The sequence below is a fragment of the Pseudorca crassidens genome, chromosome 11, assembly GCF_039906515.1.
Source record: "Pseudorca crassidens isolate mPseCra1 chromosome 11, mPseCra1.hap1, whole genome shotgun sequence".
Lineage (NCBI taxonomy): Eukaryota > Metazoa > Chordata > Mammalia > Artiodactyla > Delphinidae > Pseudorca > Pseudorca crassidens.
In genome coordinates this window covers 21,564,302-21,584,210 of record NC_090306.1, presented here as the reverse complement: position 1 = coordinate 21,584,210, position 19,909 = coordinate 21,564,302, and the positions used below count along the sequence as shown (strand labels likewise).

The 19,909-nt window shown below is 36.8% G+C and overlaps 1 protein-coding gene across 4 annotated transcripts in view; it reads left to right on the top strand.

The window, feature by feature from the left end:
• ITPR2 (inositol 1,4,5-trisphosphate receptor type 2) overlaps positions 1-19,909 on the top strand; it is a 533,444-nt gene that overhangs the window by 217,753 nt on the left and 295,782 nt on the right. For all 4 annotated transcript variants that reach the window (XM_067695972.1, XM_067695968.1, XM_067695971.1 and 1 more), the window contains 3 exons: positions 474-531; positions 1,963-2,128; positions 3,189-3,362. In XM_067695972.1, coding sequence (XP_067552073.1) covers positions 474-531; positions 1,963-2,128; positions 3,189-3,362 — 398 coding nt within the window. The remainder of the gene's footprint in view (positions 1-473; positions 532-1,962; positions 2,129-3,188; positions 3,363-19,909) is intronic.

Here is a 19,909-nt window from a genome sequence, read left to right as displayed (position 1 = left end):
AGTAAGCTTAGGTTAAAAGATCATGTTTGGAAGTACCATGTAGTAACAAGGTTCCGTATAGGTATACTGTGATTCTTTAAAAAATATTATCCTTCCATGTCATTACCCATTTAAATTAAATGTGTGTATATAGGTGTGTGTGTACTTGATATATATATATATATATGTATATATATATATATGTATATACACACACATACATACTTATATAGATGTGGAAAGTTTGTAAATGGTCCTTTCTGATCTTTTAAATGTATCTTTGACTATAACAATATATATTTTAAAATGTAAACTTCAGTTTAACATATTGACTGATAAGGGGAACTGTATTGTGACTTTTTTAAAGTGTTAATTGACTTTTGGTGGCATAAAGAAATTACAAAAGTATTTTTAGGTAAGCTAATATTATCATAAATATTGGGACTCCTAATTATAAAATGATAAAGAATGGATTTTACCATTTGTCTTTGCAGCTGTTGTTCCTGACATAGATGAAATTGCAGCTCAGGCAGAAACTATGTTTGCTGGAAGGTACAGTAACATTTATGTGTCTTTTTCTTGTAAATAAGATTTTACTTAGAATTTTATTGACACTTTATTGTTCACTTCGCTATATCTATTTAATTTTAGATCCTTTATCGTTGCCAACATAATTTCTGCCATAAATGAAGCTGCTAATTTACTGTAGAAGAGAAAGCATAGCTTTTCTTTAGGTCAGGTAAAAAAAAGACAGGAGACATGAGTTCAGTGTATTGAACTTTCCCCTGAATTCTTTGCTTTTCTTTGCTCAAATAATGACAGCACATGAACGCCCTTTAAGTTTCCTGGTATGAATATTGCTGCCTCTTGCAAAATGTTGCTTCCCCAAATCTGAGAAATTGGAGGCAAGAAAGTAACTTCTTTCAACGTTATCATTAACTTTATAAGTGAGAAATAACGCTATTTTCTGCCAATTGGAAATATCCATGATTAAAGAAAATGAAACATCTCTGACATGACTATTCTCCTTTGCTGTCAGGTGCCCTGCTACTCACTGTTTTTAGGTTGTTTCTTTTTTTCCCATAAATGAAAGTAATAGTCAAAGAGAAAAGTCAAAACCGTAAAATGTCTGAGCTACAAATTATTGAGTTTCTGGCATTCATTTTTATCATAGATTTGCCATGAGTACCTAAACAAATTTCTGTACTAAGGCACTGCATTTTCTTTGGTTAGAAAGACAAGAATGAGGAATCAGGGGAACCCAAAAGGATTTTTATCTCTAGTGAACATTTGGTTTAAGTTTGTTTTTATATTGTTTTGCCAGTTTTTGCTGTTGTTATTGTTGCTGTGTTTTCCTATTCAAGTATTTCATTATTCCCGAGAAGAGAGAATAAACCAGTGTATGATTTTCATCTTAAAATAAGTGGACTTTTTATCAGGGGAATCTTGCTCAGAGTCCGGATACACCAAACTCGCAGAGTTGCTCTGGTGATGCCTGTGTGCCTGTGTGCACGAGCACTGCCTTCCCCGTGCCTCACCACCTGTCGTGGAGAGGTTTTTGGACTCTGGGGAAGTTCAGTCCTTGATGTACATCCAGCCAAGTATGTCTTCTCAATAAACGCTTCAGGATTGATTCAGATTCTATCTTTTGTCTTTGCCTAGATGACCAAATCATCCCGGTTTGCCTGCTACTTTCCCAGTGCACTTACTCAAAGTCGCCTATCTTGGGAACCCCCTCAGTCTTGGACAAACTGGGACTTAGGTCACCCCTACTGTCATGGACAAACACAAGTTTTCTCTATGTTTTGTTTCCTCATTAGTTACCCGAGGCCAAAAAAGAGTAAAAATTTCTTCCTTTATACTTTCCAGTTTTTTTTGGCGGGGTGGGTGGGTGATAACTGAGGATGTACACACAATTTTAACCACTTCTGACTAAATTTTATGTAAATATAAGTTATTTTAGAATAATTTTTGGTTTTATAGAAAGGAAAAAAATCCAGTTCAACTTGATGATGAAGGAGGCAGGACATTTTTACGGGTCCTCATTCATCTGATCATGCATGACTACCCTCCTTTGCTATCAGGAGCCCTGCAGCTGCTGTTCAAGCACTTCAGCCAGAGAGCGGAAGTTTTACAGGCATTTAAACAGGTGAGATTCAGTAGCCCTCAGTAGTTCCATAGCAGAGGCTCTGAAAATATTGTTTATAACATCCAACCTGACTTCATGGTTGCAGAGTTAATGAGCCTGTGCAGCTTTCCCTGGGAACACTTTCTATTTTTAAAGATAGATATGGCCTTGTCTTAGGCCAAGACTTGATCTATTTTAGAAAGAGATCCCCACAAGTGATTTTTCAGTTAATATCTTTAATGTAAATGACAGGCACTAAAATTTAGGAGGGCACTGGGAGATAAAACCACATTAGGAATTTTGTTGCCGGTGCTGTTATTTTGACCCCAGATTTTACTGATAAATTTGGGTAATGCACTGAAATAAATGTCGTGATTGAAAAAATGTAGAAATCCAAAAGAAAGGAATTGTGATGGATCTAATCTTTTTCTTTGTTGTCTTTGAATGATATCAATCTTGAGACCATTAATGAGAAATATCTCAGGGCTTACATGTATTTCACTAATATTTATTTAATAGAGCATTGATCTTCATTAGGAAGTTTTACAAGGGTATGTTACAATATGAAATAATTAAAAGAGTAATTATATAAATACAGATAATTATTCATATATTTGTAAATGTCACACAATACATATAAATTTAGGTTTAGACTGTATCACTGTTTTCTTCCACTTGTTTTTATGCTTCTACCTCTTTTCAAATAGAGAGAGTCTCAGAAAAATTAACTTTAGCAGTAAAATTAGAGTTAGGGTATCTCTTATTTTAAATTACTCTTTAACACTTTAAAAAGCTTTGCTAGGGCTCACTTTTTTATATGTATAATTCTTCATAACATGTGAATATATTGAGTAGAGTTCACAGATACTTTCAGGGGAATTTTCATGATCAATATACATCTAAAATATGTAAAATATATGTAAATATATATAAAATATTCATAAATATTCTAGAAATACTAAACTTCAACTGAGGGGCAAATATGTTAAAAAGACTTGGGATTTTTGACATAAATGAAATAGGAATAAAGGAAATTCCATAAGTAAGTTAAGTAAACTAAGGATTGCAATTCTGTTTCCAGGTACAGTTACTGGTGTCCAATCAGGACGTAGATAACTACAAGCAAATCAAGGCAGACCTAGACCAGCTTCGACTAACTGTAGAAAAATCCGAGTTATGGGTTGAGAAGAGCAGCAGCTATGAGAATGGAGAAATGGGTGAAAATCAAGTAAAAGGTGGTGAAGAGCCAATTGAGGTCTGTTTTCAAGATCTATTTTGAAATAATCCAAACAATATCTTTTAAATCAGCATAAAATTTCCATTTGCCAAGTCAAATATCTGCATAAATTTGTACTTTGGTTAATTCTTGTCAATTGCTCTCACTTGTTACCTCATCTGACTACTTTTTCACTCTTCCTCCTTCCCACTGCAAATCCTATAAGCCAGGAATCAGGACAATAGGAGGGAGTGAGGTGGAGAAAAAGAGGAATAGGTCCTAAGCTGAGACCTGTACAGAGAGGGGAATTTTTGTTTCTACCATTCATGGTGGCTTTTTATTGGCAACCTATAAATCATTCCTTTTATTATTGAATAGCCTTATAAATATGTAAAAATACCCAATGGATGGACAATATGCTTTATTACCAACATGAAAATCCCCCAAATCTGTGTCATCTACAGAATAGTAAGACACTGATCATAAATCCTCTGTTATATTGGTTTTAATTTTCAGTAGGTTAATTAGTTGCTGTTTTCAGATTTCACTAAATACTAAATAAACCATAAAAATTTTTAAGCAGTGTTTTAGTAGACTAGTGCCAACAGTATAAAGATAATGTATTGAGTTTCTTAAACACCTCTCTAGTGTTTTATTTAGTTGTTATTTTATTTTATTTTATTTGACATCTTTATTGGAGTATAATTGTTTTACATGGTTGTCTTAGTTGCTGCTGTATAACAAAGTGAATCAGCTATATGTATACATAATCCCCATATCCCCTCCCTCTTGCGTCTCCCTCCCACCCTCCCTATCCCACCCCTCTAGGTGGACACAAAGCACCACACTGATTTCCCTGTACTATGTGGCTTCCCACTAGCTATCTACCTTACATTTGGTAGTGTATATATGTCCATGACACTCTCTCACTTTGTCCCAGCTATCCTTCCCCCTCCCCATGTCCTCAAGCCCATTCTCTACATCTTCGTCTTTATTCCTGTCCTGCCCCTAGGTTCTTCAGAACCATTTTTTTTTTTTTTTAGGTTCCAGATATAGGATGTTCACGTACAGTATTTGTATTTCTCTTTCTGACTTACTTCACTCTGTGTGACAGACTCTAGGTCCAACCACCTCACTACAAATAACCCAATTTGGTTTCTTTCTGTGGCTGAGTAATATTCCATTGTATATATATGCCACATCTTCTTTATCCATTCATCTGTCGATGGACACTTAGGTTGCTTCCACGTCCTGGCTATTGTAAATAGAGCTGCAGTGAACATTGTGGTACATGACTCTTTTTGAGTTATGGTTTTCTCAGGGTGTATGCCAGGTATTGGGATTGCAGGGACGTATGGTAGTTCTATTTTTAGTTTTTGAAGAAACCTGCATACTATTCTCCATAGTGGCTGTGTCAATTTACTTTCCCACCAACAGTGCAAGAGGGTTCCCTTTTTTCCACACCCTCTCCAGCATTTATCGTTTGTAGATTGTTTGATGATGGCCATTCTGACTGGTGTGAGATGATATCTCATTGTAGTTTTGATTTGCATTTCTCTAATGATTAAAGATGTTGAGCATTCTTTCATGTGCTTGTTGGCAGTCTGTATATCTTCTTTGGAGAAATGTCTATTTAGGTCTTCTGCTCATTTTTGGATTGGGTTGTTTGTTTTTTTGATATTGAGCTTAATGAGCTGCTTGTAAATTTTGGAGATTAATCCATTGCCAGTTGCTTCATTTGCAAATATTTTATCCCATTCTGAGGGTTGTCTTTGTAGGAGGTGGGTCAAAAAGGATTTTGCTGTGATTTATGTCATAGAGTGTTCTGCCTATGTTTTCCTCTAAGAGTTTTATAGTGTCTGGGCTTACATTTAGGTCTTTAATTCCATTTTGAGTTTATTTTTGTGTATGGTGTTAGGGAGTGTTCTAATTTGATTCTTTTACATGTAGCTGTCCAGTTTTCCCAGCACAACTTATTGAAGAGGCTGTCTTTACTCCATTGTATATTCTTGCCTCCTTTATTAAAGATAAGTTGACCATACGTGTGCTGATTTATCTCTGGGTTTTCTATCCTGTTCCATTGATCTATACTTCTGTTTTTGTGGCAGTACCATACTGTCCTGATTACTGTAACTTTGAACTATAGTCTGAGGTCCCAGAGCCTGATTCCTCCAGCTCCGTTTTTCTTTCTCAAGATTGCTTTGGCTATTTGGGGTCTTTTGTGTTTCCATACAAATTGTGAAATTTTTTGTTCTAGTTCTGTGAAAAATGCCAATGGTAGTTTTATAGGGATTGCATTGAATCTGTAGATTGCTTTGGGTAGTATAGTCATTTTCACAATGTTGATTGTTCTAGTCCAAAAACATGGTATATCTCTCCATCTGTTGGTATCATTTTAAATTTCTTTCATCAGTGTATTATAGTTTTCTGCATACAGGTCTTTAGTCTCCCTAGATAGGTTTATTGCTAGGTATTATATTATTTTTGTTGCAGGTGTAAATGGGAGTGTTTCCTTAATTGCTCTTTCAGATTTTTCATCATTACTGTATAGGAATGCAAGAGATTTCTGTGCATTAATTTTGTATCCTGCAACTTGATCAAATTCATTGATTAACTCTAGTAGTTTTCTGGTGGCATCTTTAGGATTTTCTGTGTATAGTATCATGTCATCTGCAAACAGTGACAGTTTTACTTCTTCTTTTCCAATTTGTGTTCCTTTTATTTCTTTTTCTTCTCTGATTGCTGTGGCTAGGACTTCCAAAACTATGTTGAATAATAGTGGTGAGTGTGGATATCCTTGTCTTACTCCTGATCTTAGAGAAAATGCTTTCAGTTTTTCACCATGGAGAATGATGTTTGCTGTGGGTTTGTCGTATATGGCCTTATTATGTTGAGGTAGGTTCCCTCTATGCCCACTTTCTGGACAGTTTTTATCATAAATGTGTTTTGAATTTTGTTGAAAGCTTTTTCTGCATCTATTGAGGTGATCATGTGGTTTTTATTCTTCAATTTGTTAATATGGTGTATCACATTGATTGATTTGCGTATATGGACGGATCCTTGCATCCCTGGGATAAATCCCAGTTGATCATGGTGTATGATCCTTTTAATGTGTTGTTGGATTCTGTTTGCTAGTATTTTGTTGAGTCTTTTTTCATGTATATTCATGAGTGATATTGGTCTGTAATTTTCTTTTTTTGTAGTATCTTTGTCTGGTTTTGGTATCAGGGTGATGGTGGCCTCATAGGATGAGTTTGGGAGTGTTCCTTCCTCTGCAATTTTTTCAAAGAGTTTGAGAAGGATGTGTCTTAGCTCTTCTCTAAATGTTTGATAGAATTCACCTGTTAATCCATCTGGTCCTGGACTTTTGTTCGTTGGAAGATTTTTATCACAGTTTCAATTTCATTACTTGTGATTGGTGTGTTCATATTTTCTATTTCTTCCTGGTTCAGTCTTTGAAGGTTATACGTTCCTAAGAATTTGTCCATTTCTTCCAGGTTGTCCATTTTTGGGGCATAGAGTTGCTTGTAGTAGTCTCTTAGGATGCTTTGTATTTCTATGGCGTTTTTTGTAATTTCTCCTTTTTCATTTCTAATATTATTCATTTGAATCCTCTCCCTCTTTTTCTGGATGAGTCTGGCTAATGGTTTATCAATTTTGTTTATCTTATCAAAGAACCAGGATTTAGTTTTATTATCTCTGCTATTGTTTTCTTTGTTTCTGTTTCATTTATTTCTGATCTGATCTTTATGATATCTTTCCTTCTGCTAACTTTGGATTTTGTTTGTTCTTCTTTCTCTAGTTCCTTTAGGTGTAAGTTTAGATTGTTTATTTGAGATTTGTCTTGTTTCTTGAGGTAGACTTGTATGCCATAAACTTCTCTCTTAGAACTACTTTTGCTGAATCCCATAGGTTTTGGATCATCGCGTTTTCATTGTCATTTGTCTCAGGTATTTTTTAATTTCTTCAGTGATCTCTTGGTTATTCAGTAATGTATTGTTTAGCCTCCATGTGTTTGTGTTTTTTATGTTTATTTCCCTGTGATTGATTTCTAATCTCATAGTGTTGTTGTCAGAAAAGATGCTTGATATGATTTCCATTTTCTTAAATTTACTGAGGCTTGATTTGTGACCCAAGATGTGATCTGTCCTGCAGAATGTTCCGTGCACACTTGAGAAGAAAGTGTAATCTGCTGTTTTTGGATGGAATGTCCTATAAATATCAGTTAAATCTATCTGGTCTGTGGTCTCATTTAAAGCTTCTGTTTCCTTATTAATTTTCTGTTTGGATGATCTGTCCATTGGTGTATGTGAGGTGTTAAAGTCTCCCACTATTACTGTGTTACTGTCAATTTCCTCTTTTAGAGCTGTTAGCAGTTGCCTTATGTATTGAGGTGCTCCTATGTTGAGTGCATATATATTTATAATTGTTATATCTTCTTCTTGGATTGATCCCTTGATCATTATGTCTTGTCCTTCCTTGTCTCTTGTAACATTCTTTATTTTAAAGTCTCTTTTATCTGATATGAATATTGCTCCTCCAGCTTTCTTTTGATTTCCATTTGCATGGAATATCTTTCTCTATCCCCTCACTTTCAGTCTGTATGTGTCCCTACATCTGACGAGGGTTTGTTGTAGACAGCATATATATGGGTCCTGTTTTTGTATCCATTCAGTAAGCCTGCATCTTTTGGTTGGAGCATTTAATCCATTCACATTTAAGGTAATTATCGATATGTATGTTCCTATGACCATTTTCTTAATTGTTTTGGGTTTGTTTTTGTAGGTCCTTTTCTTCTCTTGTGTTTGCCACTTAGAGAAGTTCCTTTAGCATTTGTTGTAGAGCGGTTTTGGTGGTGCTGAATTCTCTTAGCTTTTGCTTGTCTGTAAAGCTTTTGATTTCTTCATCGAATCTGAGTGAGATCCTTGCTGGTTAGAGTAATCTTGGATGTAGTTTCTCCCTTTCATCACTTTAAGTATATTATGCCACTCCCTTCCAGCTTGTAGAGTATCTGCTGATGAGAAATCAGCTGTTAACCTTATGGGAGTTCCCTTGTATGTTATTTGTCATTTTTCCCTTTTGCTTTCAATAGTTTTTCTTTGTTTTTAATTTTTGCTAATTTGATTACTATGTGTCTCGGCGTGTTTCTCCTTGGGTTTATCCTGTATGAGACTCTGTGCTTCCTGGGCTTGGGTGGCTATTTCCTTTCCCATGTTAGGGATGTTTTCGACTACAGTCTCTTCAAATATTTTCTCTGGTCCTTTTTCTCTCTCTTCTTCTGGGACCCCTATATTGCGAATTTTGTTGCGTTTAATGTTGTCCCAGAGGTCTCTTAGGCTGTCTTCATTTCTTTTCATTCTTTTTTCTTTACTCTGTTCCATAGCAGTGAATTCCACCATTCTGTCTGCCAGGTCACTTATCTGTTCTTCTGCCTCCGTTATTCTGTTATTGATTCTTTCTAGTGTGTTTTTCATTTCAGTTATTGTATTGTTCATCTATGTTTGTTTGTTCTTTAATTCTTCTGGGTCTTTGTTAAACATTTCTTGCATCTTCTTGATATTTGCCTCCATTTTTTTTCTGAGGTCGTGGATCATGTTCAGTATCATTATTCTGAATTCTTTTTCTGGAAGGTTGCCTATGTCCACTTCATTTAGTTGTTTTTCTGGGGTTTTATCTTGTTCCTTCATCTGGTACATAGCCCTCTGCCTTTTCATCTTGTCTCTCTTTCTGTGAATGTGGTTTTTGTTCCACAGGCTGCAGGATTTTAATTCTTCTTGCTTCTGCTGTCTGTCCTCTGGTGGATGAGGCTCTCTAAGAGGCTTGTGTCGGTACAGTTTTTTTCCTGTAATTGATATCTAGTCTCATAGCATTGTGGTTGGAAAAGATACTTCATAAGATGTCAGTTTTCTTAAATTTACAAAGGCTTGATTTGTGACCTAAGATATGATCTATCCTGGAGAATGTTCCATGAGCACTTGAGAGGAAAGTTTATTCTGTTGTTTTTGGATGGAATGTCCTATAAATATCAATTAAGTCCATCTTGTTTAATGTGTCATTTAAAGCTTGTGTTTCCTTATTTATTTTCATTTTGGTTGATCTGTCCATTGGTGAAAGAGGGGTTTAAAAGTCCCCTACTATTATTGTGTTACTGTCAATTTCCCCTTTTATGGCTGTTAGCAGTTGCCTTATGTATTGAGGTGCTCCTATGTTTGATGCATAAATATTTATAATTGTTATATCTTCTTGGATTGATCCCTTGATCATTATGTAGTGTTCTTCTTTGTCTCTTGTGATAGTCTTTATTTTAAAGTCTATTTTGTCTGATATGAGAATTGCTACTCCAGCTTTGTTTCGATTTCCATTTGCATGGAATATCTGTTACCATCCCCTCACTTTCACTCTGTGCATGTCCCTAGGTCTGAAGTGGGCCTGTTGTAGACAGCATATATAAGGGTATTGTTTTTGTATCCATTCAGCCAGTGTATATCTTTTGGTTGGAGTATTTTGCTCATTTATATTTTAGATAGTTATTGATATGTATAGTCCTCTTTCCATTTTCTTAGTTGTTTTGGGCTTGTTATTATAGATCTCGTCCTTCTATTGTGTTTCCTGCGTAGAGAAGTTCCTTTAGCATTTGCTGTAAAGCTCGTTTGGTGGTGCTGAATTCTCTTAGCTTTTGCTTGTCTTTAAAGGTTTTAATTTCTCTGTCGAATCTGAATGAGATCCTTTCTGGGTAGAGTAATCTTGGTTGTAATTTTTTCCCTTTCATCACTTTAAATATGTCCTCCCACTCCCTTCTGGGTTGCAGAGTTTCTGCTGAAAGATCAGCTGTTAACCTTATGGGGATTCCCTTGTAATTTATTTGTTGTTTTTCTGTTACCGCTTTTAGTATTTTTTCTTTGTATTTAATTTTTGATAGTTTGATTAATATGTGTCTTGCCATGTTTCTCATTACATTTATCCTGTATGGGACTCTCTGTGGTTCCTGGACTTGACTGACTATTTCCTTTCCCATATTAGGGAAGTTTTCAAGTATAATCTCTTCAAATATTTTCTCAGTCCCTTTTTTTTCCTCTTCTTTTTCTGGGACCTCTATAATTCAAATGTTCATGCGTTTAATGTTTTTCTCAGAGGTCTCTGAGACTGTCCTCAATTATTTTCATTGTTTTTTCTTTATTCTGCTCTGTGGTAGTTATTTCCACTATTTTATCTTCCAGGTCACTTCTCTCTTCTTCGGCCTCAGTTATTCTGCTACTGATTCCTTCTAGAGAATTTTTAATTTCATTTATTGTGTTGTTCATCACTGTCTGTTTGCTCTTTATTTCTGCTAGGTCCTTGTTAAGTGTTTCTTGTATTTTCTCTATTCTATTTCTAAGATTTTGGATCATCTTTACTATCATTATTCTGAATTCTTTTTCAGGTAGACTTCCTATTTCCTCTTCATTTGTTTGGTCTGGTGGGTTTTTACCTTGCTTCTTCATCTGCTTTGTATTTCTCTGTCTTATCATTTTGCTCAACTCACTGTGTTTGGGGTCTCCCTTTCACAGGCTGCAGGTTCATAGTTGCCGTTTTTTTTGGTGTCTGTCCCCAGTGGGTAAGGTAGTTTCCATGGGTTGTGTAGGCTTCCTGGTGGAGGGGCCTGGTGGCTGTTTTCTGTGGATGAGTCTGGATCCTCTTTTTCTGGTGGGCAAGACCACGTCCAATGGTGTGTTTTGGGGTGTCTATGAACCTAGTATGATTTTAGGTAGCCTCTGTGCTAATGGGTAGGGTTGTGTTCCTGTCTTGGTACTTGTGTGGCATGGGGTATCCAGCACTGTAGCTTGCTGGTTGTTGAGTGGAGCTGAGCATTGAGACGGAGACCTCTGGAAGAGCTCTCCAGATTGATATTACAGGATCCAGGAGGTCTCTGCTGGTCATCTCTCCCACCTCAGAGGCTCAGGCCTGACACCCAAGCGGAGCACCAAGAGCCTGTCACCCACACAGCTCAGGAGAAAAGGGAGAAAAAATATAAATGAAGAAAAATAAAATAAAATAATTAAAATAAAAAAACATATTATTAAAATAAAAGAAGTACTTAAAACAAAAAAAGAGAGCAGTGAAATCAAGAACAAATCCACCAATGATAAGAAGCACTAAAAACTAAACTAAGAGAAGCATGTAAATCAGAAAATAGTCTGTCGCATACAGCAAACCCCAAGTCTGCAGTTGCTTCCAAAGTCTACCGCCTCAGTTTTGGGATGATTTGTTGTCTATTCAGGTATTCCACAGATGCAGGTACATCAAGTTGATTGTGGAGATTTAATCCACTGCTCTTGAGGCTTCTGGGAGAGATTTCCCTTTCTCTTCTTTGTTCGCACAGCTCCTGGGGTTCAGCTTTGGAATTGGCCCCGCCTCTGCATGTACGTCTCCACCCAGACAGGACGGGGTTAAAGGAGTGGCTGATTAGGGGGCTCTGGCTCACTCAGCCTCACTCAGGAGAGAGGGCTACAGAATGTGGGGCGAGACTGTGGTGGCAGAGGCCAGTGTGACATTGCAACAGCCTGAGGCGTGCTGTGTGTTCTCCTGGGGAAGAGGTCCCTGGATCACGGGACCCTGGCAGTGGCGGGCTGTACAGGCTCCCAGGAGGGGAGCTGTGTATAGTGACCTGTGCTTGCACACAGGCTTCTTGGTGGCTGCACCAGCAGTGTTAGCATTCCATGTCCATCTCTAGGGTCCAAGCTGATAGCAACGTCTCATGCCTATCTCCGGAGCTGTTTAGGTGGTGCTCTGAATCCCCTCTCCTCGTGCACCCTGAAATAGTGGTCTCTTGCCTCTTAGGCAGTTCTAGACTTTTTTCCGGACTCCCGGCTATCTGTGGTGCACTAGCCCCCTTCAGGCTGTGTTCACACAGCCAACCCCAGCCCTCTCTCTGGGATCTGAGCTCCAAAGCCTGAGCCTCAGCTCTCAGGCCCCACCCGCCCCGGTGGTGAGCAGACAAGCATCTTAGGCTGGTGCGTGCTGGTTGGCGGCGATCCTCTGTGTGGGAATCTCTCTGCTTTGCCCTCCACACCCCTGTGGCTGTGCTCTCCTCTGTGGCTCCGAAGCTTCCCCTCCACCCACCCCGTGTCTCCGCCAGTGAAGGGACTTCCTAGTGTGTGGAAGCTTTTCCTCCTTCCCAGCTCACTCCCAGAGGTGCAGGTTCTGTCCCTATTCTTTTGTCTCTGTTTTTTCTTTTGCCCTACCCAGGTACGTGGGGGAGTTTCTTGCCTTTTGGGAGGTCTGAGGTCTTCTGCCAGCATTCAGCAGGTGTTCTGTAGGAGTTGTTCCACATGTAGATGTATTTCTGATGTATTTGTGGGGAGGAAGGTGATCTCTGTGTCTTACTTCTCTGCCATCTTGAAGGTCCTCCTTAGCTCTTATTTTAATCTGCAGGATTATAAACTGTTACTATTTAGAGAGGTTTACCTACCCCGAGTCTTCTGTTTCTTGGAATACCTAAAATATTTTGTAGTGCAGGGTGATGAGCAGAGGTAATTAGTGGGAGGGGGAGGTAATTAGAGTCATCAAAATGTTAAAGGGAAATTCAGTGGTGGGTAACTACTTTCTACTTGTCTCAGGACTAATTATCACTGATCTGCACAACAGTTTTGACTTAATTCTTTAGGAACTGTTTCTGTGATTTTATGTTGTAAGTTAGTAGAATGTAGAATTTCTAAAGCTTTTACTTATTTATTTATTTTTTTGGTTAAAATAGAGTTCTTCCATGGTATATTTAAGAAATAAGAGAAATTTCAACATTTATTTAGTATTTGCTGTACACCAACTCCTGTAGCCGACACTGTCATGCATGGTATATCTTTTAAAATGTTACAACAAACTTTGGAGATAGTTATAAACATCATGTTTCTGAGCATGAACCAACTGAAATTGAGAAAACCCAAGTGTTTTCTCATTGTCAAGAAGCTCTATGTGATTTTAACTCAGGTCTTTTTTGATGATAAGTTCCAGGCTCTTTAATGTAAAATTGCACTTTCTGATATAATACTTTGTTATTTAGAGATGTATTACGCTTTCACGAAGTTAGAATACCTCTTTCTTTTACAAATACATATTTTGTAAATATTCTAGAGGATAAATGTAATGTTGCTTCCCCTTTCAGAACATTTAATTCTTTTATTTTAATATAGAACAGCTCTAAACCTCAGCAAAATGCAGTATGCGTTTGTAAAAGTTGGCCCCCAAAAATCACCGAAGAGTAGAGGTGAGATGTTCCATGAAGGATGTTAGTCACTGGTCTGCAGTTTAAGTTCCCAGTCATGAGGAAAAGTGGAGAAAGAACCTCTTTTATAGTGCATATCAATGGCATCCTCATAGCAGTTTAATAAACAGTTTGTATTGATGTGAGAAAGAAGATGAATAAGTCATCTGAGGGTAGTCATCTTATTAAAGATAAAACTGCATTACATGTGGGCTATAAAACTATTTTTCTAGGGACTTCAGACGAATACAAGTCAGTGAAGCTGAAATGTATTTATTTATTTGTTGACTTCAGGATTTATCAGTTCAGCAAATGGTAATAATTTTGGGTACTTAAAGCAGGAAGTGATTTAATACAAGGAATTAAATTTTTGAACAGTCTGGAGGAATACAGTTTAGAGGCTGCCACTGGACTATTGATTTCAGCGTCAAACAATCATAGCAATGATTCAGAGCTGAAGAAGCTGCTTCAGCTAATGCCAACACTGCTGCTGCCACCACCACTGATGCATACCTTAGAAGCTTGTGGCCAGATAACAGAACCCTCAGATCTATTGGGATTTTCTTTTCAGCCCTCATAGCCACAAGAAGATGGCCTTGAATGGATAGTGTATTAAGAGTATAGGTTTTAGAGTCTAAAGCTGTATACAGTCACTAACTGTATGTATGACTTTGGGCAACTTATTTTAATTCTTTCAGTTTTATTTTCATTGTCTGTTCAATGGACTTAATAATGGTACTTAGCTCATATGATTATTGTGAAGATTAAATGAGCAAACTCTGTGCATGTGGTGTGTCAGTTAATACGGCTTCAGTGGGAAAATATAAACAACAAGGTGACATATTATCTACTAACAAGTCAAGAAGTGAGGCTCCAGTTTTAATTAATTTATTGTCTCAATGCAATCATCATGGACCACTTCTGAGACTGATCTTTCCCATGATTGCATCACGACAGCAGCATCCTAGACATCACAACACTGTCACAAAAGAATATCTGTGCTTTTCTAAGTCTCCTGTTTAGGAGCAAGTAAACCTTTCCCAGGCGCCCCTTAGTAGATTCTATCTCATGTCTCCTTGGCCAAAGCAGGACCACATGTTTACCTCTAAACCAATGGACTCTAAGATTAGCTTAGACTAAATAAAAGATGCTCTGCAGGCTAGGATACTCTCCCCTGAGTTACGTGGGGGAAGGATAAACGAAATCAAAATCTGCTGGCAAGAAGGAAGAAAGGATGTCAGTGTCTGCCAAAAGTCCACAGTCAGTGAATGCTTGTTATAATTATTATTGGTTTTCATGTGCAACACAGTGTGCTGTTTACTATGATGCATATAGAATTATGAAATCTTAAAAGATACTTGTTAAATTAAAAGATACTTGTAGGGTTATCAAGTCTATTTCCTGTGTAGGAAGTTATCAAGTCTATTTCCTGTGTATTCTCTCTCTAAATAGGTCACCTAAGTGAGATATTTCTTAAAATAAAACAAACTTCTGTGATGGGAAATTCAATACCTCCTGAGGTAGAACATTCTGTTGAAATTAATGTATTGCTTAAGAAATAGAATAGTACCAATAAGAAGTCTCTGTGGTCCATCCCTATATCCCAGAGGAAACCATTATCATGAGTTCATGTTAATAATTTTCTTGCTTTTCTTAACTGTTTTACCATGTATATCTATATTTTTAAAACATTTAACAAAATGAAAAATATTTCACTTAGTCTGTTTTAGATATGTTTTGTCCTCCATCTTTGTTGTTGTATAGCAATGACTTATTCATTTTCTCTAATATACATTATTACATTTTATGCACATGTTTATCTAGTAAACTGTTGAACATTTTATGTTCTTTACATATCTAAAAGAAAAGTTTTAGAAGAAAGTTTTAAAGAAAATTTGCTACAGTTTTAAAAGAAAATTTGCTACCAAAAGGAGCTTAAAAAACTTTTTAATGTCACCTGATGCACATGTTTAAGCACCCCTTCAGGATATATATTTAGGTGTTAATATCTGGTATGTTTACCTTTACCAAATAATGCCAGTTGTTTTCCAAAGACCAAATGATACTCCCTCCAGGGCGTATGAGTTTCTGTGGTTCCCCATCCTGATGACTACTGGTTTTCTCATTTTTCCATTTTTCTTCTTCTTTTTTTTTTTTTTTTTGCGGTACGCGGGCCTCTCACCACTGCGGCCTCTCCCTCCGTAAAGCACGGGCTCCGGATGCGCAGGCCCAGCGGCCACGGCCCACAGGCCCAGCCGCTCCGCGGCATGTGGGATCCTCCAGGACCGGGGCACGAACCCGTGTCCCCGGCATCGGCAGGCGGACTCTCAACCACTGCGCCACCAGGGAAGCCCTCACTTTTCCATTTTTGATAATTGAGTGTGTTTGGTATATTATCCCTGTTGTGATTTTCATTTTGCTGGATTATTATGAGGTTGAGCATGTTTTTATATGTTTATTGGACATTTCACTTCCTCTTCCAGTTTAGATTAAGCTAAATTCTGTGTGCGCAGGTAGTTAGGTCCTACCAATTCATGTATAGCTACCTAAGGTTAAAAATATTTTTGACATAAAGTCATGGTGATGCTATAATTCAAACTTGAACACTATCTTTTCATCTATTATTTCTTTTTTTCTTGCTTTATTGTGTTGGTAAGGTTTTGCAGTACAATGGTAAATAGATGTGGTGATAATGGGTATCCTTGTTTTGCTTCTGATTTTAAAGGGAATAATTTTAATATTTCACTATTGAATATAGTTTTATGGTACTTTTTTTTTTGGTAGATACCTTTTACCAATTGAGGAAATTCTTTTCTGTTTTTCGTTTGCTAATTTTTACTATGATTGTTGACTTCTATTAAATGCAGTTTATGCATCTGTCAAGATTGTTATTTTTCTTTAATTATAATCTGCTAATTTTGATAACATGAATCATAAATAGAGCTGCTACCATAGTAACCTTGCATTCTAGAATAAGTGTATCTTGGTGATATTTTTTACAGTACTACATCCAGTTTGCTAGTATTTTGTTCAGGATTTTACATCTTTGTTGTCAGTGAGGTTGGCCTCTAATTTTCCTTTCTTATACTTTTCCTGTCAATTGTTGGTATCAAGGTTAAACTAATTCTGTAACAAAGTGAGTTACACAATCTTCCCCTTTCTTTATCTCTTCTGTGAATGTTTGGTAGAACTTTTCTAAATCTGCCTGGGCCTTGGATTTAGTTTGTGGGAAGACTTTTACTAGTAATTAATTTTTAAAGTTTATAAATTCATTAAAATTTTCTATTTTGGGTCAGCTTGTATATTTTTCTGGCTATATACTTTAGTTTTCAAATTTATTCATCTTATTTCATTATCTTTCTTTAAAAATAAATTTATTTATTTATTTATTTTTGGCTGCATTGTGTCTTCTTTGCTGCGTGCAGGCTTTCTGTAGTTGCAGTGAGTGGGGGCTACTCTTGGTTACCGTGTGTGGGCTTCTCATTGCAGTGCCTTCTCGTTGCAGAGCACAGGCTCTAGGCGTGCAGGCTTCAGTAGTTGTGGCGCATGGCCTTAGTTGCTCTGCGGCATGTGGGATCTTCCTGGTGCAGGGATCAAACCCGTGTCCCCTGCATTGGCAGGCGGATTCCTGACCACTGCGCCACCAGGGAAGTCCCTTGTTATCTTTTTAAGTATCTGCTATATCTGTAGCTCATACCCCTTTTTCATTCTCTTCTTCTTTTTCCCTTTAGCTTTCACTCTTTGTGTTGTACAATTCTGTGGGTTTTGACAAATGTATAATGTCAGGTACAATCTCACCAGAGCTGGATATACTTTATTCATCCGTTTAACGAGTCTATTTTTGGCTTTGTTGAGCTCCTGTGTTTGTTTGCTATTTCATTATATTTATCCTACTATACTATAGCCTTTTATGTTGACATACTTTTCAGACTTTTAAAAAATTTAATGATATAATTTCCTTCTAAGGAGCTGCGTCCCACAGATTTTGACAAATGGTATTTTTATTACTGTTCAATATTAGATATTTAAATAATTTCATTATGATTTCTTCTTTGGCCCAGTATAGTTTCTTGGAAATGAGTTTTTAAATTTCCAAATGCATTCTCAAAATTTGCCCTTTTTTTGGTTATTGAATTCTTAATTAACTTGTAGCAAGAGAATGTGGTTATGATGATATCAGTTATCTAAAATTTGTTGAGACAATTTTTGGTCTATTATATATTCAGGTTTTAGAAATACTTAATGTGGGCTCAAGAAGAAGGTGAATGCATGTAAGTTTCCTTATATGTGATTAGTAAATCTAGTTTATTGTATTTAAATCATCTATCTAGTCACAAATATTTTCTTGATGTATCAAAAATTGGGAGAGATTTATTGACATTTCCCACTACAATGGTAGGTTTATCAGTTTCCCCTATAGTTCTATTAATCTCTATATGTTTTAAGGCTATTTTATTTGATGCCTATAAATTTAAAATTATTTTTAACTGGAAACAAAAACCTTTTATCAGTTGAGATTTATTTTCTCCCACTTCTGATGATACTGTTGCATGTCTTCTGGCTGCCGTTGCTACCGTTGAGAAGTTTGCTGTATGTTGAATAGTGGTGCTTTAATTCTGATTTTAAAACTGATTAAATGTTTGTTAAACCTTATTATTGCCTCCATATCTATTAGTTTCCTTTTTATATTTTCCATACCTGCGACTTTATGCTGAATTTGAATAATTTCTTAGAGTCGTCTGAGTCGCTCTTCAGGCACGTCTTATTTGCAGTTCACTTTACCTCTTGACTTTTAATGTCAGCCATTATACTTTTTCACACCTGCAATTTGACTAAATAAATCTTTTTGGTCATTTTTGATCATCTTTTGTTGCTTGCTAATTTTTGTGATTCCATATGGCTATTGAATAGCCTGTATGTAATACTAATTCCATGTTTCATTATATATTTGGTCATCTTTGATTATGAGCTCATATCTTTTATTGATAGACTTTGTTTTTAGAGCAGTTTTAGGTTTAGAGAAAAATTGCACAAAAGGTACAATATATCCTTATATCCTCTCCTCCCCTCCCTTCAGTTTTCTATTAACATCTTAATTAATGTGGTACATTGCAATTGATGAGCCAGTATTGATACATTATTATTAACTGAAGTTCATAATTTACTTTAGGTTTTGCTGTTTGTGCTGTATGATTCTGTGGGTTTTGACAAGTGTGTAATGCTATGTACAGTATCATATAGAATAGTTTCATTGCCCTAAAATTCCTCTCTGCTCCACCCATTTGTCTCTCTGTTGTGAGTCCCTGAGCCCCTGGGAACCCCTCAGGAACCCCTGATCTTTTTCCTGTCTCATGTATAGTTTTGCCTTCTCCAGAATATAGGTGGAATTGTACCATATCTAGCTTTTTCAGACTGGCTTCTTTCATTTAGCAATATGCATTTGAGGTTTTTCTATGTCCTTTTGTAACTCACTAGCACATTTCTTTTTATCGCTAAATAATACTCTATTGTCTGGATGTACTATAGTTTGTTTATCCTAATTCACCTATTGAAAGACCTCTTGATTGTTTCCAGTTTGGGGCCATGATGAGTAAAGCTGCTGTAAACATTCGGGTGTAGGTTTTGAGCTCACATCTTTTGGATTTAAGAATTTGAAAGATGGTATGTTTTCCTCCTTAGAGTATTTGTGATTACCTTGGCCTATGGCCAGGGGGCGCTGTGAGCCTGAGACCACATTGCTCCCTTCCCACACATGGGTCTAAAGGCAGGAGTCTCGGCTTTAGCTACTCTGACTTGACACTTGCTTAGAGCTGGCTTGTCTTTCTGGGTTGCAGGCCTCGTACTACTGGCATTTGCCTTCAGGGAAACTTACCATGTTGCCCTGAAGCTTGGAACTCTCTGATCTGGTTTCAGTTTACTTTTTTTCCATTGTAGATGGTGGGTGGGGTCTTTCAGAGTTGTCCTTCATTTCCAGTGAGCCCAGAAATGTACTTAAAATAGGTTCTGTATCTAGGATCTAGTGGTTTTCTAATAGGAAGGCCATTTGCAGTTTTAAGTGTGCTATTCTTGCAGAAGTCCTTGGGAATGTGTTTACTTAGTTAGTAATTTAAAAAATGTATTATGAACTTAAATTCTTTGGAATATGTGAATTCCTCTGAAGTTTGTGTTTAATCCAGAGAAGATTTCATTTGCCTCATTGAGACACTTTGAGATACGACATTTTGTAAACATGTTAGACAAAGTTTTTGGCTTAGAACTTTTGGAGCCCTTTTATTAGTGGGAATTCTATCCCCAAATCTTGAGTGAAAGTGGGCTTGTCTTTGTATATAGGAGCTCAAGAGAGTTTTCT